The 25,479-nt window shown below is 25.7% G+C and overlaps 2 protein-coding genes across 2 annotated transcripts; both read right to left on the bottom strand.

Moving 5' to 3' along the window:
- Nucleotides 1–1,621: 1,621 nt before the first annotated feature.
- Nucleotides 1,622–24,591, bottom strand: LOC113554183. The gene is given in 22 exon segments (XM_026957916.1): nt 1,622–2,017; nt 3,628–3,787; nt 4,247–4,414; nt 4,480–4,613; nt 4,668–4,835; nt 5,064–5,279; nt 5,382–5,592; nt 16,157–16,341; nt 17,071–17,227; nt 17,718–17,885; nt 17,955–18,088; nt 18,148–18,315; nt 18,500–18,715; nt 18,818–19,028; nt 19,170–19,360; nt 20,829–20,982; nt 21,228–21,395; nt 21,447–21,589; nt 21,650–21,820; nt 22,635–22,777; nt 23,921–23,981; nt 24,419–24,591. Coding segments are annotated over 22 exon segments (3,558 nt in total). The 5' UTR covers nt 24,465–24,591; the 3' UTR covers nt 1,622–1,832.
- LOC113554180 (G-protein coupled receptor GRL101-like) lies at nt 5,789–12,629 on the bottom strand. Its single transcript, XM_026957913.1, has 6 exons — nt 12,379–12,629; nt 10,157–10,217; nt 9,534–9,679; nt 7,504–7,662; nt 6,698–6,839; nt 5,789–5,923 (listed from the first exon to the last, which is right to left on the bottom strand). Exons 1-5 carry the CDS (start codon nt 12,422–12,424, stop codon nt 6,766–6,768), a joined length of 486 nt encoding a protein of 161 aa, XP_026813714.1. The 5' UTR covers nt 12,425–12,629; the 3' UTR covers nt 5,789–5,923; nt 6,698–6,765.
- Nucleotides 24,592–25,479: the final 888 nt, after the last annotated feature.

The following is a 25,479-nucleotide window of genomic DNA, read 5'->3' as shown; positions in this document are numbered from 1 at the left end:
CGTATGTAAATACGCTATGGAAACAAGTCCACCATAGCGAAGACTTATAGGTAAAAGATTTTATAATACTTAAAGATAAACCACAATCAACAAATTCAGTTCATTATGATAAGGCCGATTTGAATACATAGAAGTTTAACATACAGAGAAAGTAGTGATACAAAGTGGTAAAAAACAAGTTACAGTGATAAAATAGAAAAACGATATAACTAAATACCTAAAAACACGCATATAAGCAATGCTAATCAAGAAATAAGTGAACCATATCCCGAATCACAGTTAAGGGAATATCAATCAGTAAAGAATATCTCACAAAAACAATTATTTTATATAAACCAATCTATTTTCAAAACGTTTATATATATAATTAATTTTACTATAAGCGAGGATATTTTTGTTTCTTTTTTAGATTTTGTCATTTGTACTGTGAACCTGTTTTTTATTATCATATCTTTATTTTTGTTTAATGAAAAAAAATTAGTTTAGATTAGGTTAGGTAACAAAAAACCGTAGCATAAAATATACTTTATGATATTATAAGACTGACTGGCATAACATTTTTTTTTTCAATTGAATTAAAAATAACCCACTAAGTTTAATTTAAAAAAATATTTTTGTTATGTTTAGGTTTAAATAGTTTTATACTTGAATAACTATTTTTTTTTATGGCTTTAATTATAAATAACCTAATACAATAACCTCTGTTACGTTTTTAGAATGAATAACATTATAAATTCAAAATACTCTTTATGCGATAACGTTCTATTTTAAAAATAAGATTTTAATTTTTTTTTCATCTGACTCAAGTTAAAATGGTTTTTTAAATGGGGTTATTCTTATTATCTAATAAAACCATCTGTTTATGGAAAAAATAAGGGATTATGAATTTTAGTGAAAATTTAATATTTAACAAAAAAAAATATTATTAAAAACAGTATTTGCGCAATGGTCAAAAATCTTTTTTTTTATTTATCATTATTTTATCATCCACTATTGTACCTTTTGAAATTTAGGTTAATAAACAAAAAAAAAAAAATATCTGAAAAGAAAAAATGCACGTAGGATAGAGTAAGGGACAGGAGTGCTACTGCCAAAGGAAAAATAAAAAACTAATGATAAGTTAAATATCTGTGTATTCGAGTACCATATTCGGTGACCGGAGACTTTACGTGTTTGTGTAGAAAACTTGGCGAATACACTAAAAAAATTGAGTGAATTTTCATAAACTATCTAATGTAATTTCGATTTCGAATGTATATATTATAATAAATGACCCAAGATATAAATAATGTTAACTTAGCTTAATAACATTATTGTATAACAAAACCAGCAAGAACATACATCGTTGTTAATTATTATAGATATATTTTTTTATTATTTAAACGCATTATCTAACAAAAAATATTATTGGCTTTACATATTTTGTGATAACTGTTAATAAATATAATAATTATATTTTCTTATAATCTTATTTTATCAATAACAAATTTGCACAAATGTATAAACATAAATATTTACAGACAATTTCACAACGATTCGCAAATGTGTATATATTTTTTCTGTTTATTTTGATAACAATCCTAATATAAAAAAAATCTTGTAAAAAAAAATGTGTGTCCATCAGTGTTAATCTTATATATTAAATGTATAATTCAAAAATTAATGTTATTGTATAATGAGATATGTAAAAACAATATTTTCCATAAAATGTATGCCTTAATAAATTTAAAAAAAAATATTATGTTCGTCGGAAATGCAGTACACTACAAAATCGTTATTAAATATAATTTAAAAAAAGGCACTTGTATGAAATTACCATGATATTATTGGGCTTAGCTATGTTTTTGATACAGTCGACGAATCCATAGAACATGGTGCTTAATATCCGTAAAAAGTGCAATTGAGTTATTTGAGGATGCTTCCTTAAGACTCAATACACCCGTTAAATAATGAGACTTTGAGTGTAAAAACGATAAGCCTGCACCGCTATCTCCTTCGTCCACGTCTTGTCCTGAAACTAAAAATATTTTATATAGAAGAAATAAATTTAGCATTTGAATGTTAATGAGTATTCTGTGTAGTTGATACAATTCGGATTTACATTGTTAATAACTGACAATCACCACACTATAGGAGTGTGTGATGTGGCAGTTTATATACCATCCAAAATATGGTAGAGATGATTTGAAACATGATTTTAAAATAATAATACATTGTATAACATAACTAATTAATCCAAATAGTGAAAAACACAACTGTTAGTTGATAATTCGACGAAATTCATCCATAACTTTTTTTTTGATACTATATTTTTAATTTTAATTATAAATAATGTCCAACAATAATCTTTAATAATTCACTCAATTAATCGACTCTCCGAAAAAATGTATAAGAAATTTTCAAATTAAAAAACACAGTTTTATCGACTACCGTATTCTAAAATTCAATGATCTGAGATAATTAAATGGCAGATATTTATTTTTTTTTTTTTTGTTGTGTAGTGAATGTACAATATTATTTTATTCGTCTATTTTGATTATTTAACCTAATAAAACCCATTAAACGCAGTTTGTTTGACTATGAATAATAAAGCTAAGACTACATCAACGTAGCATTATTCCCTTCATTCACTACTCATTTAAAATTAAAAACTACTATCTGAGTTATACAACAAAAATTATTCATACAATGTTTATTGGTCGTAGATATAGCACAGTAAAAATATAATATAAAATTTAAGTTGATACCTAATTCAATGTTTATTTGAAATAACAATAGGCTTTTTACAAAATCTATTTATCGATCATAAAACAATAGTAATTGTTTTTATTAATTATATCTTCTATTAACCATATTATCGAAAAACCTTATGACTGTCAAGAGTATAAAAATGTTTGAAAGTCAATATATTTTATAATATATTATATTATATTTTCATTATGTAGGTATTTAAGTCTTTTGAGATAATTGGAGTAAATTCAGAGTAAAAAACGATTTGTATAAACTACTAAATTTCTGAATAAATTTTTTTATGAGAAATTATGTTAATTATTTCATCCTTCAATGGAACTTATAATAGTCTAAATAACTCAGTTATGGAGTAGCTACACTCACAATATAAACAAGTCTTTATGATACATGGATTATCAGCTTTAAATTATTTAGAGTATAGACATAACAAAATACAATCCATTTGTTACGCGTTCACGATTTGCAAAATATTAAAGCTAAATAGATAATATTCAATAAATGTAAGTAATTAAACCGCATTACATAAGTACACTTATAAAATTGATTACAAAATTAAAGAATTGGTAGAAATATTAAAATAATTTGTAGCTAATAGATTTATACTGCTTTAATAATTTACTAAAGTAATGGGAAGACTCGGATTGCTCATGATAAATACCTATTGAATCATGAATATTGTTAAAAAAAAGTGAGGTAATATCTTTATATTAATTCATACAAGTGATTATTTTGACTAAATAACATTTAAAAAACGTTTTATTTAAAATACGAATACACATTTAACATTTAGTGTTTAATACAAGCAAGCCTATAAGTAGAGAATGCAGTTGAAAGAAAAGCATAATTCATGGCACTGATAATTAAATATTTTATTACCTGACGTTGATCCAGCACAAAACTTATCAAGAGTAACAAATATATCAAATCCATTCATATCATACGTATCTCGACAAGAATTTTGGTCAAGGTATGGTAAAGAAGATTCTAATAAAAATGGACTTGCTGTACCCATTTCTGTCTTTCCCCAGCCAACAATCTGAAAAAGTATGAAATGGATTTAAAATATAAAATTATATTATAATTGTTATTGTTCTATAATTTTATAATAAATTATAATAATCTTATTTTTGTATGTATAAATGTGCGAATGTTTAAAATTCGTATATGCAATTAAAATAAAGTTTAGTAGCTTAACAAATCGATTAAGAATATTTTTTGGTCAATATTAAAAATATTACTATAAATTAAAAACAATTCGACTGCGATTTTGAAATTTAAATAATAATTTTATATACTGTTATACAAGTACTCAAGTGGACGAAAATTTAATTTGAAAACTGACACAAAAGATATGTGTCAAGTAAGCGTTAATAAAATTTGTTAATATTACGAGGCACAAACAGAGAATTTTTGATTGCAATATTTGAATACTTAGTTATAAATGTATTTTCAAAAATTGTATAATTTATATATGATTATCAAACACAAAATTTACCTTTCCTTCAACTCCATTCAATATATTGTATTTACCACTCCAATCAATACAGATAGGTGCAACAACATTACTAAAAGCAACTCTATTCGATAACACAATAACAGCTATATCATTGGCGTAATAACCATGAGCTCCAGAGAAATGTTCATTTAAGTAAATAATTTCAATCTATAAAATTGTTACTAAATATATTACTGATATCATAAGATAAAACTTTCAAATTAAAAATGTACATTCATTATTCGAGTATATTCATTGTCAACTACTGTGAAATTTCTAGTAAATTTTCCAACAGCAACTTTATATGAATCGTCGTTTATTGGTATTTTATTAGATAACAACTCTTGGTACCAAAAACAATGAGCAGCTAAAAATTGTATTTAATTAAAATTCATTCCATTTTTAATTCCTCAGTTTTTACCAGAAACTACTAAATTTGGAGCAATTATTGATCCTCCACATATCAAGTCATATTTGGAAGTATCATTATTTAATTTGTATATTCCAACATTCCAAGGTGCTGTTCCAGCGACAGATTTTTTACCATTGGTCATCGATATTTTGCCATTAGTATATACTCTTCCACATTCTAAAAAAATATATATAAATTTTTTATAGCATATTAAGTAAATTATATATATTTTGATAAGGCATATGTTAAAGGTTAATACATTTGTATCATATGGCTTGACTAAAAAAAGTACATTCACTTTCAAGTGTTTGTCGATATTAAATATTAAAATATATAAAATAAATATAAAATTCTTTTACAGTTATAGCTTAGTATAATATATGTAAATTAGGTAAGCGTAGTTACTTGAATTGCATTTATATAGTTGTTTATTCCACATTCCATTAGACTGACAAATTAATTCAATTGGGGTCTCTTCTTGTCCATTTGGTAATGTATGTGTTGGTTTACACGATGGTACAGCTATTGTTTCGGGTGTCGATGGATTTGAACAATTAGCATAGTTACCGTTTAGAGTACATTTAATATTTAAACTCTCTGATAATAGAGGTGGACATCTTTCTAAAAGTATGAATCATTATAATAAAATATAACCAAACATATGGACATAAATTATTTAAATATATGATATTTATAACATAAGAATTACAGTACATTACTTACTAAAACACAATTTCTCGGAAGTCAAGGTCCATTTACCGTTTCCCTGACAAACTCTAAAACTTCTTGGGTAAGCTTTATAATATCCAACATCACAGTTCTCAATAACGGTACGATACTTATTAACTAATGTTCCAGGAGCTAAAATGTTATCTGATCCTTCATAAGAATATATAATTCCTTCAATGGCTGGTAACAGACAATATGGTATATCCTATAAAATCACAAATGTTAATAATTGGAATGAACAAATTTTTATTCATTAAAAAATATTTTATTTTTAAATCATAAATAAACAAAAATATTACAATATCATATAGTTATATTGTATAAGTAGGTAGAACCTGATATACGAACATGGTTTAAATGTTTGATATACTTTTTACGAAGCCAATTAATATGATACTTAATATCTGTCAAATATACTATTGTATTATTATTGGATTTTCCGTCGCTAGTTGCTACTCCGGTTAAAAAATGAGAGTTATTAGAGTGTACAAATGTAAGTCCTGTTCCAAAATACATTATCAAATCTTTTCTTTTCTCTGAAATAAAGATTTTGTATTCGTAAGCTACATAGTTAACAAATACCTGCGAAATTCCTATCAATAACATAATGCTGAGAAATATTTAAAATGTGTTCATTGGAATTATAATATTTAATTATAATCTTATAAGAATAATTTTATTTGTATAAGTATGATGATATTTACATAATATGTAGAAGTTTATGTAGACAGTAAATTAGGTTACATTAATTAATTTAGATAACATAGAAAAATTTGAATCTATTATAAAGTATATAAGATATTTATTTAATAATACCACTCACGAATACCTATTATAAATATAGGAATAAAAAAACAGAATAAAGTATTTCCAAGGTTGTAATAGTCATATGCAGTGTTATCACTATTTAATAAAACATAAAAAAATTCATTATTTTGTCATATATCGTAAACATTTGAACTTTAAATATTTTTAAACAAAAATTGTGATTAACAAATTTTTGATTATTTTTTACTACTTATAAAAATTGCCGTTTTTCCGTTACTTTTGTAAGGTTGTTAGTATCGCTTTTGAAAACTACTGGAAATTTTTCACTTTTGACCCCCTTCCCCACAAAAATACTAACTAGATGAATTATTCTTTTAAAGGAGAGGCTGAAGTAAAAAATCAAAGCATTATTTCTACTTCAAAACATAATGAGAGGCACAAAAAAAAAAAACATACATCATTGTAAAATCAATACATTCCTGACTCGGTTCAAATTCTATTATAGATTTCATTGTAACTATTAACAATTAAATTGTTGTTACCTATTGCAGAACTTCCACAAAATTTATCATCAGTCATATATTTTAATCCGTATGTGTTTCGACAAGAATCATTGTCGATATATGTTAAAGACGATTCTGATGAGGAAATTCCTGAATCTCTCTTTAGTGTCCAAGAAACAATCTGTTAAAGTATATAACAATTACATTAACTATGATAAAGTATAAAATTATAAAATTTTTCGTATTTATTGGAATTCAGTGTAATTTGTTAAATAAAAACATGACAATGTTAAAGATTTTAATATTAGAAATCATCGAATTTAGCTTTGTATAGAAATTAACAACGGCGAATAGTGACTGTATACAAAAACTAATTTTAATTTATAATAATTTAAATATTTAAATATTACTTAAATCTAACCTTGCCTTGATCTCCATTCAATACATTGTATTTATCATACCAATCGATACAAATAGGTGTCACAACATTACTAAAAGTAATTCTGTCCGTTAATACAATAATAGCAATATCATTGTAAAATAAATCATCAGATATATGAAAATCGTCGTTTAAATAAATAATGTCCACCTATAAAATTGTTTTCATAATATTTCACAGCTATGATAAAATTAATAACTCTTACTAATTACATTTTGAATAGATTTATTATCAGCTTGTGAAAGGTTTTCAACGTATTTTCCAATCGAAACTTTGAATTTATCGCTATTATAGTCTGTTAATCTTTTAACATTTACATTTTCTGATTTATAAAGACATTTAGCAACTAAAAATGTATTTAAATTAATATTATTTTCTTTTTAAATACTTTTTGCATCGATATTACCTGTGACGATGAATTTTGGACCAATAATTGTTCCTCCGCATATAAAATCAAAATTGGATGAATTATGTTGAATTTTTTTATAGATTCCAACATTCCAAGGTGTTATCCCTTTAGGTGCGTTCCTATCCCGAATGCCATTGATATTTAATCTTCCGCATTCTAATATATAATCACATATTACATTTTAGATGATAATAATTAACCAAGTAAATTAAATATCTATACGATAAAACATAATTTTGAATGTTTATAAATATACATCAAATGGTTATAACTAATCTTGTTTAATAATTTTTATTTTCATTATTATTTTATAATAGTTATTAATTTTTTACCATTTACCAACAATACAAGTATTAAAATAAATAATATACATATATGAGTTCTCCCGAGTTTAGGGCCTATTGGATTAAAACTATGCACCATCTTTTGGAGCTGATCAACAAGTGTGTTTGTGACGACCGAAACCCATTGGAAAGATCAATTGACTACATTTTTACCATTGATTACAGGCCACGGTCGGCTAGTTGAACTATACCTACGTACTCCAGAAACCTCTTGAACCAGCCAAGAATCCACCGAATACAGTATCAATGATATTCTTCAGCGAGTACAACTCACGCTCACATATTATGTAAGTTTGATTACGGACTTAAAATCCAAGACGCTGGTTCTGAGTTTTCCTCCGAACCATAATACCGTTCGTATAATATATTATCATCGATATGCCATGTTACGCCATTAACACCGTGGTTAATTGCAAAAAAAGGAATTTCAGTCTCTGACTGGCTGGTTTGTGACACGACAATGTGACATGCCGGAAATACGGCTGACACTGGGACAACTGGTGTATCACCCACCAGGCCAAATTCCCAGGTGGTCGCAGAGACTGCGCTGTAAACGGAAGTAGGAGTCTCCGACATTTACCCTACTAGCGCGCATTTTGGTAGTACGCACGTTGGCTGCTTCAAATCAAACGATCTTTTGAAATTATACGTGAAATCAGTTCTACCAAGTAGTTGGCGAGCGCTTATTCAATACTACAGTTATATATAAACAAGTATGCATATTTTAGTTATCAAATTAATATAATACACTATACCTTCATCCGTGTACGTGATCGTATTTTTTGTTAAATGCGATGTAGAGAAATTATGCGCAATGTTTCTAAAGTATGTATTCTTGCGATTGCGGTGAATTGGTCGCCAAACTAACTTTTTTAGTTGTTAAATTATTTTATTACCCTAGGTAATATATAATATATTACCGAATTTTATGTTTATTTTTTTAGAATATTTAAGTATTTTTATTGTTTTATTTTTGAATAATGGACAGTTCACCCAATTTACAATGAGGTCAACAAATATAATAATATAATATATGTATACTATGATAGGTAGCATTATATGATATACACGCGAAATCATTTAACTATCAGAGAGTGTGCGGTATGCGAAAGCGGAAATAGGAATAACCGACATTTACCCAACTAGCGCGCATTTTGATAGTACGCACGTTGGCTGCTTCAAATCAAACGATCTTTTAAACTTAGACGTGGAATCAGTTTGACCAAGTAGTTAGCGAACGCTTATTCATTATTACAGTTATATATATATATAAAGAAGTATGCATATATTTTTTTAACCGTTTTTTTTTTTTTTTTAATGTTACTATTGTTAATTAAACAGAACATTAAATATTATATTTTTTTAATTTGGAAACTATATTTTCATTGTTGTACGTGATCGTATTTTTCAAAAGGAAATGTAGAGGAATTATGTACAATGATTCTTATGTATGCATTCGTACTACTAAAAGAGACAAACTTTGTGAATCTCCGGACTAAGGTGTTCGTTATAAATCTTATTATTTATATTATAAACAAAAATATTGAAATGCTGTAATAGTTTAGAAGATTAAAAATTGTATTAAAATTTACTGAGTGTATTGACTTAATTTAAAATACATTTGTATGGAATACATATTTATTATTATATAATATTAATTGTCATAAAAATATGGCTGTATACCTAACGTTGTATTCATTTCGTATTCATATCGATTACACAGTTCTTTGTTTTCGTCTGAACCATCTGAGCAATCTTCCCAACCATCGCAAACTGACGACCATATAATACAGTTTCCATCAGAACAACTAAAAGTATCCTCTGTGGTTCTAAAGATTATTTAATAATATTTGTAAACAGTTAATTTTTTTTTAAGATAATCGAATATTAATAGAAGTTGCAATTTTCATATTAACAATATTAACTAAGTATGACTAATGAAAATTTAAATAAACAGTAGCTTTATTGTTTATTTGTATATTTATTTTCTTTAAAAATGAAAAAATTGTTACAAATACGATTAATTGAAATATTATATGTTATCCAATTCGTGACTACTTATAATTGATTTAAAACACAACGTTATTTTTTACACAATGAAAAGTAAAATAAAATGGGGCTTTGTTCTTCTTAATCTTGAAAAAACAATAAGTTAAATATTAAAATACTTAGAAAGAATTTGGAAGTCACGATTGTACATAATTATATGACGAGAACTGTTATGTCTATAGAGCTATAGGAACCAAACTACCCATATTTTTGTAATTTACAATAAAATGTAGTTGATTTACACAAAAATTGCTTACATTAAGCAAGATGGTTCAGCTTGTCGTCTTTCAAGTTTATGGTCACACAAAATTCCAGTTCCTGAAATAATAAATTCTTGAATATTAAATGCATAAATAATGTTTATTGGATTAATATTATTATACAACAAAATAATCAACAATTTTCGTTTTGTAGTCTACAAAACAATATTGTCTTTCGTGTATTCGCTTGTTTACAAGAAGTGTGGTTTTGTCACTTAAGTTAATAATAGTAAGTAGTGCTAAAAACATTTTGGAAAAAATAAATTGTTGATTCACTTATCTTACAAGCTACTTTCTACTTACATTATTGTCTAAATACAATATTGCATTATTATAAATACTTATTTCAGTAGAACGATACAAAATATAGAATACAATATAAATAATTAATTAATATTCATAAGGTAATTGAAAATAGTAAAATATCAAATAGAACTTGAGTTTCTTCAGTAAATATTTATTAATTCTAATCAAAGAATTTTTGTTTTTTTTTTTTTAGAATTTTTAATTAGAAAATTGATTTTAATAATGAATAGATAATATATCTCACGTATCCAAGTTGGAAATTTCCATTTTAAAAACTATGAACATGTATTCACTTTTACTGTCACCATTATTGTCTTGGTGGCTGGTATCTACCTAATTCCTACACAATTTAATTATATTTCCCTCATAAATAGAAAAGTTATAATCTTTTTAATGTTTAATCAGTAATCGCCATCGAATGCTATGAAAATCATAATATATTGCGGCAAATAACCACATTACATATTTTTTTGAGATGTTGATTCTCCTTCATATGCCAAGAATATTTTTGTGAACACATAGGAGGTTTTATCATTCAGAGATATTATACATTTTGTTTGGAAATATGCATTTGAGAGTATTAACAGTTATCACATAATAATTATCATTTTTTTTTTTATCTAAAGGTAAATGTATTTTATATTACTTTAGTTCATTTTTTACGTATTAAATGTGGATGTAATTTTTTTTTTTAGATCATGACAAATAGTCATAAATTGTTAGCTTTAGCTAAAAAAAGTTATTCGTCATTAACCAAATCCACAACAAAAGCTACTGTAAGTAGTGAAATATTAAAATATTATAGTAATAAAAGCTATTTAGAAAACTAGTATGTGAATGAGGATAACGTTGGAGTTGATTTAAATGCTATTAATAAAACTAGACCAGATATAAATTTAAACAAAGATAATCTAAATGATGTTTACATAAACGATTTCGATATTGTATTTGAAGAAACCATTATCAATGATTGTAATAGTTTTTAAAAGAGGTTAATTTAAATGAAGAGAATAGAGTTATCAAACAAAATGCTTTTCATGACACTTTTGATGAGATTGTCATAAATAATGACAGTAGTGTATTTAAACCAACTAATATTCCTTATATTCATTTGAATAATATACAATTGAAAGGTACTAATGACAATTTGAAACAATTTTCTCGTAATTCTAAAAAACTACAAAAAATAGTCACTGGAATATCTTATATTGGTTATAAATTAGTTGATGGAAAGCTAACTAAAAAGTGTGTAATTGATGGTCGAGAAATAAAAACCTAGGTGCAAACATTCTGAAAAAGTTCAAAAAACACTTTTATGTGTGGCCTTTTTTCTGAAGAGGACAGAAACCGTTTATTCAAACAGTTCTAGTCATTTAAGAATTGGGATGAAAAAAAGGTTATTTGAGGTCCAGTGCAGACAAGAGAAATTGTAAGAAGAAGAAAATTAAAAAATAATAAGATACTAAAAAAAGGAAAGCAAAAATATTTCATTACCTTTGGGTACAGAAAAAAGAAAAGTCTGCAGACATTTTTTTTTTTTTATGTACACTTTGTCTGGGTGAAGACAATTTAAATAGTTGGATACAATTATATGAACTAGTAACTAATTCAAAAACAGAAGCTGATGAGTTACCTGATAGTAAAACAAACAATTCTCAAAGTACTAAAAGTTCTGAACTATTAACAGCACCTAGGAAAATGAATAAGATAGAGTATGTTTCAAAAAAGAAACAACAGCTCAGTATAATAAATTATAATATGTCAAATTACTACTTTTGAAAAAATACTGATACATTTAGGTTTTGAATTCATAACTATAGAGTTTATATAATAGATAGGGATTTGAATTTTAGGTTTTTATATTTAATATTATATATGAATATTATTATATCGTTTGTGTGGACATAACTTACCGAAAACTAAACACGAATATATCGACCAGGAAAACGTCACCTTCATAGCTAATCCAAACCTAATATCAAGGAAAATATTTTTTTTTATTATTAACAATAAATTTTAGTATACATAAGTTATATCATATGAACGTCACTAAACACTAAACAATATTTTATCGTAAATCAACAAACATTTAATTATAGATAAAATATAATATAATATTTAATAATCACTGCCAATATCTGAATATAACTAGTTAATTTTTAACTTCGTAAGACATAAGAGTAGTCAATACAAATTCAGTTACAACATCACTGAACAAAACACTAGTACTTTAAAACTGGAAGTCTTGCTAAATTTTTTATCACAAATAACCTGAATTATAACAAGTTGTTTAAACCGGCTTTGACCTATCTACATGTATAATAGTAAGCCTCTACTGTAATGCACGTTTCACAGACTCTGACGACGGCACAAGTCTACAACAATAATTTCCCTAGTACGCAACAGTGGGGGAGTGATCAATTTATAAACCTCGATTTTAAGAGAAGAGGAAAAACCAACACATATTGAATCCCTCAACACAGCTTATTATTCAGAAGTATGAGAACCATAGAGTACACAGCATCTACATGCTTCACACTTTTGTACACAAAGAACTAACTTGATTAATTAAATAAACAAATTATTGTTTTCAAAAAATCATTTGAAGTATTCAACTTAGAGCGACGGAAAATTTGTAGACATCCATTACTACTACCACTTATATAAAAAATTCTTTAAATCCGCCATCAGACAACCGATTTAGATATTTGGTTATTTATTATGAATATTTGAGTGAGTGCGTAAACTAGAATTCAATAATTTATCTAGTTCCAATTATAACTATAGGTAATATATTTTTAATTTTTTTTATAATACGTGTATTTTGGTTATTTGGATAAATGGGTAGCTGGTCAATAGAAGTAATCAACTTAACTTTGGAAAAAAAAGGTTTTAAAGTTACTTAACTCTATTTTGTTACCATAATATTGGGACTTATAAATCAGAATTCAACAGTCATAAAAAAAATAGTAAAAAGGAGAAAAATTTGGTAACCTTTTTATATTTAAACTTATAAACACGGATATCTTCTCGTTATTAAAACGCAAAAATGCAAAATTATTCATAACACACCGTAAGTAAATCGAAATTTACTTCAATCGATTTTTATTTGATTTATAAATGTTTTAATATTTGTAATTTTTTTCTATTTGCTGATAAATACACTTATGCCTACTCACACTTCATATAGTATAATTAGTAATTATTAAGCCGGGATTTATATGCAAATGCATATTATTCTCCTATAATACACCTAGAATAATTTTGATTATAATTTATAAATGTCGACGTTTCGTGATGTGTAGATTCTATGGTTAGTTTTTTTTTATGCATATTTGAACGAAATTGCTTATTTATTGCATATTTCTTTATAGTTGCACAAATGTTGCATTGTTGCATATTCTACAATTGATAGATTTTACGTCTGTAAAAATATCTTCTGTTGATCGTAAGTAATCCATTATAAAGGGTTTATTTTATCCGAATAGAGTGCCGCCAAATTACTGTGAACATCTTGATACAAATGGTTGTCTTTCAAGTTTTAGATCACACAAAATGCCAGTTCCTGAAATGCGTAAATAATTTTTATTATATTAAATAAATATAATCCGCATATTTATAATATAATATTTAATTGTTTCGATTATTAAATGGACAATTTATTTACAATATTTATAATTGATACACCAACATATAATACATTTGTATTCCGATGTTCCATGCTGTCTATTCCATAATATAATATTAAACGGTTATAAACAAAAAGAAAATCTACATGCTTAATGTATATACATAGACGTTAGAAACAATAGTAATGCAAACGCATATTTCTTTTGTCTGTTAAATTTTTATTTGACAAAATTATTCTGCCAATTTATACTAAATCACTAATAGTCACGTAATTGAATGATGTGTGTGGGCGTTTATAAAAGACATTTTTTATCTATAAGTGGAAAAACTATTTAACTTGGGTCCACAACGATGACTTGCAAGTTGTCTTGCGATCCACGTTCATTATATTAATTATACATAATATTATATTATCTGCAGTTCAAATTACCAATAGTCTTCATAAAAAAAAAAATGTATTAGTAAAAATACTGGCTTATTGTTTGAAGTGTTGTATATTAATAAAAAACTGCGATTCCTTTATTCATATCATTCAATTAGGTATATAAATTAAAATAAAATAATATTAATTAAGTACGTAATATATTTATCTATATAGATTATTCACCATTTCAACACTATTTTGATAAGGCTCTATTATTGAACAGAATTCAACTTTAAATTACAATGTAAAAATTAAATTGACTATATTTTTATTTTAACAATCTTAATATATTGTTAATCGCTGGCAAAGCATTATGCATTGTACAGTTAATTAAATTTATATAATAAATGATGTGACTGTAGTGTATGTAGTGTACAATAAATGTACAAAATGTCCACTGAAATAACCTACTACCTAGTCATTTTTCTAAATCAAGTAGTTACGCTCTATACTGTTATTTTATAATTAACTTTAGATAACTGGAAGTTAAGTTATACTTTTCTTAGGTTTAATCCCGAAATAACATCCACACTCACGGGCACATCGGGTTAATATTACACATCGAGGTCGAGTCCTCGACACCTCGTTAGTATAAACATAACTTTACTATTGTGAACGCATGTGCCACGTATCCAGTAGTACCGTTGAAAAGGGCACGTTACAAATGTATATTAAATTGTCATTTTTGGTTATGCGTTCGCGTTTATGTTTTATTAATAAATAATAATATTAAATGTCGTACATAAGTAACAGCCTTGTTACAGTTTTCGGGATTATTTCTTGTAAAGAATACTTCTGATATACAAAATATTGCAATATTATCATAAAAGATTTAAATTAACACTTTTTATATACATGACTTTAAACGATTGTATACTAAATTATTCGTCATCGTATAGACTATTATTTGATTTTGAAAAAATCAGATGAACGGAACCATGATGTACATCCATACCCAGTGATTGAAGAGTGTACGTGTTCGTGTAAAACACTTGACGAATAATCCAAACACAAAGAGTGCATATTCATAAACAGTCTGATGTAATTTCGTTTTTTGACGTATATATTATAATTATTTAAAATAATACATTCAGATATAAATAAGATTAAGTTATCTTGAAAATATTATTGTTTTACAAAATATAACAAAAAAACAAGAAAATACGTCACCGTTAATTTGTAGATATTTTTTTATATAATCTTACACAGATTATCCAGCATAAAATATTGTCTCTAAATATTTTGTAACAACTGTTAATAAATATAATAATTATGTATTCTTATAACCTTATCTTATCAATATCAAATTTGTACAAATGTATAAACATAAATGTTTACAGACAATTACACAATGATTCACAAATTTGTAGATTTTTTTTTTTTTAATTTTGATAACAATCTTAATATAAACAACATTTTGTAAAAAATATGTGTTCAACAATTTTAATCTTATACATTAAATGTATAATTCAAAAATTAATATTATTGTATAATGAGATATGTAAAAACAGTAAACTGTCACCTTAATAAATTGAAAAAAAATATTATGTTCGTCGGCAAAGCAGTACACAACAAAATCATTATTTAATATAATTAAAAAAAATTACTTATATGTTATTACCAAAATCTTATTGGACTTAGTTATGTTTTTGATACAGTCGACGAATCCACTGAATATGGTGCTTAAAATCTGTAAAAAGTGCGATTGAGTTGTTAGAGGATGGTTGCTTAAGACTCAAAACACCGGTTAAATAATAAGACTTTGAATGTAAAAATGTTAAGCCTGAACCGCTATCTCCCTCGCCCATGTCTTGTCCTGGAACTAAAGATACTTTATGTAATATAAGTCATAAATTAATCGTTTGAATGTTATTGAGTAATTAATATAATGCAGATTTACATTGTTTATACCTAACAATGTACAAGCACCACATTATAAGAATATGTGATGTAGCACATATACCTTCTAAAATATGGAAGAGATGATTGTTAACATAATCATTCAATGAAAATTGTGAAAACAAAATATTTAGCTGATAACTCAATGATATTCAACCATAACTCAATTGTATACTTTATTTATAATTCAAATTATATATTAAGATCAGAAATAATCTTTAATGAATCTCTCATTTAACCAAGTCCTCACACCTTCTCTTCATCCTCAACGTTATTAATTATTTATTTTTAGGATTTTTTAAAAGTGACACATGCCAAAGAATTGTATGAGTTTTTTTAGTTTTTTTCTTTTTACTAATAAAAATAACAAAATCCAATTTCTTACATTCTTAAAAAGTTAATTTTGAAAATTTTTATATACTTTAAAGTCATTTACACCTAATTAATGATTGATAAATCAAAAAGTAGAAACATCCTTATATTAAATGCAAAAATGTAATTATTTACAATAAACAGTGCTATTCCATACCTTAATTTAGTTAGGTAAATTAAATTAAATAATTTAATGTTTAATACAACTAATCATACAAAGTAAGTGTGCAGAACAAAAATACAATGATTTCATTGTAGTGATAATTAAATATTTTGTTACCCGACGCAGATCCAGCACAAAACTTATCAAGAGTAACAAATATATGAAATCCATTTGTATACATAGCTCGACAAGAATCATGGTCAAGGTATGGTAAAGAAGTCTCTAATAAAACGGGACTTAATGTACCCTTTTCCGTATTTCCCCAGCCTACAATCTGTAAAAGTATTAAAAAGATTTATTAATTTTATAATGTTATTATTATTATTGTTATATTATCTTATAATTAATTACATCAATCTTGATTTTGTAGGAGTGAATACTTAAAATATTAATATCCGAATTGATATGCAAATAAAATACGGTTTAAAGTGATTTAAGATTTCTATGTAGAGATTATTTTTCAAATTTTTTCTTGCCAATTATGAACATTAAAAATCATAAAGCAAAGTATTTAATGGTCTTTGCTTTACATACGAATTGACAATTAGAATTTGTATAATTATTTTTAAAGTATAAGGAAGAAAAATAAATTGTTAAGCAAAATACCCGATTACTTGATAATTATTCGTTTTTCAAAATTAGTAAATTTCAGAGGATAAACCCATTTATAAATTTATTCATAACATATCCTAACACTTTTAAAGTTTTAATATATTTTCAAATATCGTATTTTATAATCTATCATTAAAGAACACGAAATTTACCTTTCCTTCCACTCCGTTTGACACATTGTATTTACCAGTCCAATCGATGCAAATAGGCGCAACAACATTACTAAAAGAAACTATGTTCGATAACACCATTACAGCTATATCATAAGCATAGTAATCTTGATTTCCAGTGAAAAGATCATGTAAATAAATAACGCCCACCTATAAAATTGGTTAAATTTATATTTTAGTACTATTATAAATGTCTACTTTTAGATCAATGAAACTTACATTCATTATTCGTGTAAAGTCATTGTCAACTACTGTGAAATTTCTATCATATTTTCCAACGGCAACTTTATATGAATCATCGTTTATTGATATTTTTTTAGATAATATTCCTTTGTACCAAAAACAATGAGCCGCTAAAAGATATATTTAATTAATATTCGTTCCTATGCAAATACACAATTCGGTTTTTTACCAGTAACGACTAAATTTGAAGAAATTATTGTTCCCCCACATATCAAATCATAATTTGAATTCGCTTTATTTAATCGATATATCCCAACGTTCCAAGGTGCTGTTCCAAATTGTGCTTTCTTACCATTGGCGATCAATATCTTCCCATTAGTATATACTCTGCCACAATCTAAATTAATATTTAAATATTTTATAGATTATAATGATAAATACGTTTATTGAATAGTGCGATTAATTGTCTACCTTCAAATTTAAAATTATAAAATAAACAATGGAATTCGTATAAAGATATAGCTTAGTAAAATAAATTATATTAAATAAAAACATTTGTCTCGTGATATAATCATAATTACGTGGATTGCATTTATATAGCTGATTATCCCACATTCCATCAGACTGACAAATCAATTCAATTGGAGTCTCTTCTTGTCCATTTGGTAATGTATGGGTTGGTTTACACGATGGCACGGCTATTGTTTCGGGAGTCGAAGGATTTGAACAATTTGTAAACTTACCATTAAGAGTACATTTAATATCTAAACTATCGGATAAAAGAGGCGGACACATTTCTAAAAGCATAAAAAATTATAATCAAACATTACCAAACATACGGACAAAAAATATTTGAATATGTGATAATTATAGTATACAAATTGCAATACATAACTTACTAATACACAATTTCTCGAAAGTCGAAGACCATTTCCCATTTCCCTGACATACTCTTAAACCTCTGGGGTAAGCTTTATAATATCCAACATCACAGTTCTCAATTACGGTACGATACTGATTAATTAATGTTCCATGAGCTAAAATTTCATTTGAACCTTCATAAGAATATATAACTCCGTCGACAGCTGGTAAAATGCAAAAAGGTATATCCTATAAAAGTTTTGAATGTTAATAATTAGAATGAAATAATTTTATTCAATTATAAAATATTTTTTTTTTAATCAAAACTATACATAAATATAACAATAATATAGTAAAAATGTATAAGTAGCTAGAACTTGATATACGAACATGGTCTAAATATTTAATATATATGTTACGAATCCAATTAATATGGTATTTAATATCTGTAAAATCTACGACTGTTCTATTTTCATTTTCTATGTCTGTGCTGTAAAGTCCTGCTCCAGTTAAAAAATGAGAATTATTAGAGTGTGCAAAGGTAAGTCCTGCGCCGAAGTAAAATATTTGAACGATTTGTCCTGAAACAAAAAATAATTTTTTTATAAGTTACATATTAAACATTTGTCTAATGACTGTTGTTGTAAGTCATGGTACCCATACATTACACAATTATCTAATGAACAGAGCTTTGTTTTAACAATATTACGCCTCGAGGCAACAGTTTTTTGCCCCTACCTATCTCCATAAAAAATCTCCTAAAATGTAATATTTATCTATTTTGGTGCAGAAAATTTCGCTAATAAATTTAAATTTATAATCATTTATAATCTTTTAATGAAAAAATGTTATACTACATAATAAAAGCATACTGAAAAATTATATAATTTAGTAATATTATTGCATATTTATTGTCTTAATTTTATCAACAATTTTACACTTTGTATGCCCTAGCTGGAATACCTCACTACCTATAGTATGTTCTTCGTATAAGCGTTGCATAATTCTTTAACACGTTGACGAAATTGTATTAAATTAATATTCTGTCGTATTATGTGAAAAGGAAAGGTATAATTTATATATTGTGTAAGTTTTATACTTTTCTATTATTCCTATTTACCGAAGCTCATATTACCGTTTGGTTTTTTGAGCATCTGTATACTATATGTTTTCTTCGGATTTATTGTATAAAGTTTCAAAATATTGTTACTGATTGGTCTTACTATTAGTGGAGTATTTTCTAATTCTCATAGATTCATTATGGTGTTTGTTGAGAGGATCCTGGAGGTATTTGTATCATAAAATATAAGTATAACTAATGTCTGAAATAATAACCCATAAAAACGTGAATCATTGATTTTTTTTTTTTTTTTTGAAATATTAGCTTTTATCATCGATATTAAAATTTAATATCTGTGCAAATGCACCACTTGTCCAATGTTGAAAAACTCATTGAAAATTTTGCTAAATAAAGTGATAATTAGCTACAACTTCTACCAGGAATTAAATATGATATAATATGTAAATACTCATGCCAGTGAAATGAGTATTAACTAACCGATCATACCGAAAAAGATGAACTTATATGATTATAATACTGTGGTAATAGTAGTTTATCGAAGAATTAATATATTTCTAAGAAATATTTAACTGTTTTTATTGATATTATAATATTTATGTATGATCATATAAGGATAATTATATTTGTATACAGTTTAATCAAGATCTATAGAGTATCAATATATGTTCATGAGTATCTACTTACTAATTAAAATAGCGTAGTAAAACTTGATTAATTATATTCTAAGACATATAAATAAATAATTTAATGATACTATTTATCTATGATACTATTTATTATTTTATTATCAACATTGATTAACGAACAATAAAAAATATGTATTTCCTAACTTGTGATGGTCATATACAATGTGATAACCATTTGAAAAGTTTTTTGTCTTAAATAAATTATTTATAATAAACTTAGGGTAAGTAAATTAAAAAATATATAGATTTAAAGGTAATTATGGACAATTAAATATAAAATACCCATTTCAGAACTTCCACAAAACTTATCATCAGCTAAATAATACATCTTTTTCGTTGGCCCGAATCCATATGTTTTTTGACAAGATTTACTGTCAATATATGACAACGATGTTTCTGATAAAGAAGATTCTTCCCCAAACTTCCAAGTAATAATCTGTTGAAGTATATACAATTTGCATTAATAATAATAAAGTATAACATTAACTACTTATTTATACGTGTTGGCACTGGGCGTCAATTATTAGGTAAAGAAAATACGATTGGATACAGTTTTTAATATTAATAATCATCGGATTTAGTTTAACATTGAAATTTACAAGGGCCAATAACGATAAATTACACAACTAATTGTTATTACATCACAATTTTAATATTTAATTAATAATACTTTAAACTAACTTGTCCTTTAGATCCATTCCTTACTGTGTATTTACCACTCCAATCAATACAAACAGGTGTCACATAATCACTAAAAGTAATTTTTTTTGATAACACAACAACAGCTATATCATAAATAACTTGTTTATTTGTATCATAGAAATTTTCATGTGCGTAAACACTTTCAACCTGTAAAAAGTTGTAATTATATTTCAAACTAATATAAAATTAATAACTTACATCCATTATTTGAGTAAATTCATTATCAACAGTTTCAAAATGTGTATAGTAACTTTTCAGGTATTTTCCAATAGCAACTTTGAAATTATTTTTTATTGATATTTTTGCAGACATATAGTCTGAATCCCAAAGACATTGAGCAACTAAAAATGTTATTGAATTAATTTTAATTTCTTAGCAAATACATTGTGCAAAGATTTTACCAGATACTATTTGTTTTGGACCAATAATTGATCCTGCACATACATAAATATAATGGGACATCTCCATATCTTTCACATATATTCCAACAGTCCATGGTGCTCTTCCAATAAGTTTTTTCATATCATTGGTGCTCGATACTGAATTGCTAGTGTTATATACTCTACCGCATTCTAATATAATATTTAGTTATATTTTAGTTGGTAATAATTAATAAATGTATAAAACATTTATAAATTAAAATTTTAACAAATTAAAGGTATGTCGAAGGTTTAAAAATGTATATCAAAAGATTATACCTAATCTAATCTTCTAAGTATATTAATTTTGCTGCGTACTAGATGTGGTCTACAACTTATAGTTAATATTATAATAGGTTACGCCATTTGTAGGTAATTATATCTGAGTTGCGGTCATGTTTTTAAAATGCTCGTAGTCATGGGAGAATCCATATTATTTGATAAACATATTTTTCGATATAAAATACACAGTAATTAAGTCTTGTAGAAGATATTTTTATAATCTCTGGTATACCTGATTGAATAGGTATTACAATTTATAGAAACACACACTTTTTACATTTTTACTTAATTTACGATTAGTTAATTTACTATGTTATAAGTACAAATATAAATAGTATATTATATTAATTTAGTAACTATACACTCGTTTTTGTATTTAATAGTTATGTTTTTAAAGAAATGTAGGAAAATCATACTAAATGGTCCTAAAATATGCATTCGTGCTACTAAAAGAGACAAACTTACGCGATTATAACTTCCTGGACTATATTGTTCATTCTTAAGCTTAAATTTTATAGTATAAAAAAAATTATTGAAATTTAGTAATAGTTAAGAAGATTAAAAATAAAAACTAAAATTAAATATACAAATTATAGACTTTTATGTTCAAAAAATATAAAATAGAATATGACGGAATACATCCTAATAATAAAATATTAATTGGCATAAAAATATTTTTATATACCTATTTTACTTGTTCCGTACTCGTATCGATTACACATTTCTTTATTTTCATCTGAACCATCTGAGCAATCTTCTCGGCCATCACAAACTGATGACCATACAATACACTGTCCATCGGAACAACTAAAAGTATTTTTGGAAGTCCTGTAATTTGTTTAATATTATTTAGGTCTTCAATTACAATATACAATTTATTTTATAGTTTAAGTTTGCATATGGAACAGCATATTTCATAAGCAAATAATGTTTTTTTTAAATAAAATAACAAAAAAAAAAAAACGAAAATAAAAACAGTATAATTATAAAATATACGGTAAGGCGATCAGTGACGGGCGAGCACTAACTACAGGGTATTATTCCGTATACGGCTACATTGGGCTTCAATAACTTTATCAGTTTATTTATAACTTTTTATATTTTTCCGTAATCATTTTAATAAATAACTCTAAACTAAACCAACTAAGTTGGTCCAATGTAACATAAATAAAGTCCTGTAAATTATTTAATGTTATTAAGGTGTATAATTTACAAATTACAATATATTATATTGTTGAAGTGCATGAAACAGAATATTACATAAACAAATAATGTTTTTTTTTTAATAAAATAACAAAAAAAAAAACGAAAATAAAAACAGTATAATTATAAAATATACGGTAAGGCGATCAGTGACGGGCGAGCACTAACTACAGGGTATTATTCCGTATACGGCTACATTGGGCTTCAATAACTTTATCAGTTTATTTATAACTTTTTTTATTTTTCCGTAATCATTTTAGTAAATAACTCAAGAAAACATAAATATAATATTGTCAAAATCTAATAATATTTAAACCAAAAGTTCTTAAAATGGCAATTGTGTGAGCGAAATTCTCATAGGGACACCAATGACGGGTTAAAGATGATCGGATAGTAATAGTAGCTGCAATTTACATAACAGCAATATTGAATAGTAAAGTTGGTCTAATGTAACATAAATAATATGTGCAATTATTATACATTTGTATATTTCTTGTATCTTTGAAAATACTCGGTGAACAAAATGTTGATGATTTAATGAGCATTATTTTTTTTCACACAATAAAAAAGAAAATATAATGGATGTTAGTTCTTTATAATCACTAAATGAAAAACGTGATGAGATTTAATATTAAGTATACCTAATGAATGTATGTAGTGGATATATTGAACAACGAGGCTTATTATGAACCTTAGAGCTATAGGAACAACCTCCTTTTCGACATTTAGAAAAAATGGTGTTAATTTGAATAACAATAAATAACTTACTTTGAGCATCTTGTACTAGCTTGTCGTCTTTCAAGTTTATGGTCACACAAAATTCCAGTTCCTGAAATAATAAACTATAATAAATTAAATGTTTGAAAATTAAATGCAATAATAATGTTTATTGGATTAATATTATTATACATACAAATAATCAACATTAATATTATATAATACTTTTCACATATATTTTTTATTTTATACAATATCGCATTATACTATGCATTATCATAATAACAAAATTGCATACAACACTAAAATATACAGTACTATTTGAATAATTAATTTATATATACACAAAAGGTAACAGCTCAGTAGAACTACACGAAATATAACTGTTTATGAAACTACATTTATACAAATAATTTTTGTAATCAGAACTCATAGTTATTATAAATATGTAATTTAATAGTAAATTGTAATGTTTAATATCATAAAACATCATCATAACACGATATTATTTTTTATCGCTATTATATTGTTAATATTGACATCACTTACCTAAAATTAGACATGAATATATCAACCAGAAATGTATCACCGTCATAGTCAATTCAGAACTAAAATCAAGATAACTACAGGTTTGATGTCAACAATTAATTTATGTATATTAGTTATAACAAATTAAATATATTTAACACTATGCCAAATTTTACCGTAAATTTACAAAAAAAATATGATAAACACTGATAATACCTGGAGAGAATTAATTAATTTTATGTGATAATAGTATTTAAAACCCGATAAAACGAATATATCGTTACAAAAACACTGAAAACATACTATTAGGTCTTTTAAATTGCTATATTATGATCTCAATACGTAGTTGATGCCGATAGTGTAATGAAATTACGACGAACTTCGGCACTCAAAAACATATTTTATAATAAGCATTAGTACTGAAACATTCAAGGTCTTGTATCACGAATGACATACAATTGAATAATTTTTATAAACCGGCTTCATCCCGTCTACAATATATTAAATATAGTAAGACTCAACTAGTCAGCTGAAATGCACGTTGTGCAGACTACCACTAACGGCACTAATCGACAAAAACTTCGCTGAATTCACAACATCAAAGCCGTGGTAAATTTATGACCTTGTATGAAGATAACTACAACCTCTCAGCAAATTCAAATTTCCAGAGTCGTTGAGTACTCGACACTTTTTGGTGCAACAAATAAAATATAATTATAAATGTCAGTTCGATACTACCAATAATAAAAATATCAATATTATACAGCTAAATATCAAATTAAAATGAATAAAAAAAAAATGTATAACTAAAATGTCGGTTTTTCTCAATCTAATAGTAAAAGTAATTAAAATAATAACATACAACTCACAATTTAACGGTACACGTCAGGCCAGCTGTAACCTATACGGCTATACTTATATAATAATTGCACACACGCTAATCACTAAAAAATAATATAACAAGATAGGTGGTTAGTGCCTATAAAATACAATATAATTAAACGGCGATTCGCTCTCTGCACAAATATGACAACACCAAAATACAGTTAATCGACAATATATAATATATTAAAATGAACGCC

The sequence above is a fragment of the Rhopalosiphum maidis genome, chromosome 2 (genome assembly GCF_003676215.2).
Source record: "Rhopalosiphum maidis isolate BTI-1 chromosome 2, ASM367621v3, whole genome shotgun sequence".
In the NCBI taxonomy this organism is placed as follows: domain Eukaryota; kingdom Metazoa; phylum Arthropoda; class Insecta; order Hemiptera; family Aphididae; genus Rhopalosiphum; species Rhopalosiphum maidis.
The sequence above is the reverse complement of the archived record's forward strand: the minus strand, read 5'-3'. Positions and strand labels throughout refer to the sequence as shown.

What these genes read in the sequence shown, in the direction of transcription:
- LOC113554180 (XM_026957913.1), bottom strand. Translation starts at nt 12,424, where the DNA reads ATGAAGGTGACGTTTTCCTGGTCGATATATTCGTGTTTAGTTTTCG. An exon ending in ATATTCGTGTTTAGTTTTCG is followed by an intron (nt 10,218 to 12,378) that starts GTAAGTTATGTC and finishes TTATTATTTCAG; the next exon opens with GAACTGGAATTTTGTGTGAC. An exon ending in GCTGAACCATCTTGCTTAAT is followed by an intron (nt 9,680 to 10,156) that starts GTAAGCAATTTT and finishes AATAATCTTTAG; the next exon opens with AACCACAGAGGATACTTTTA.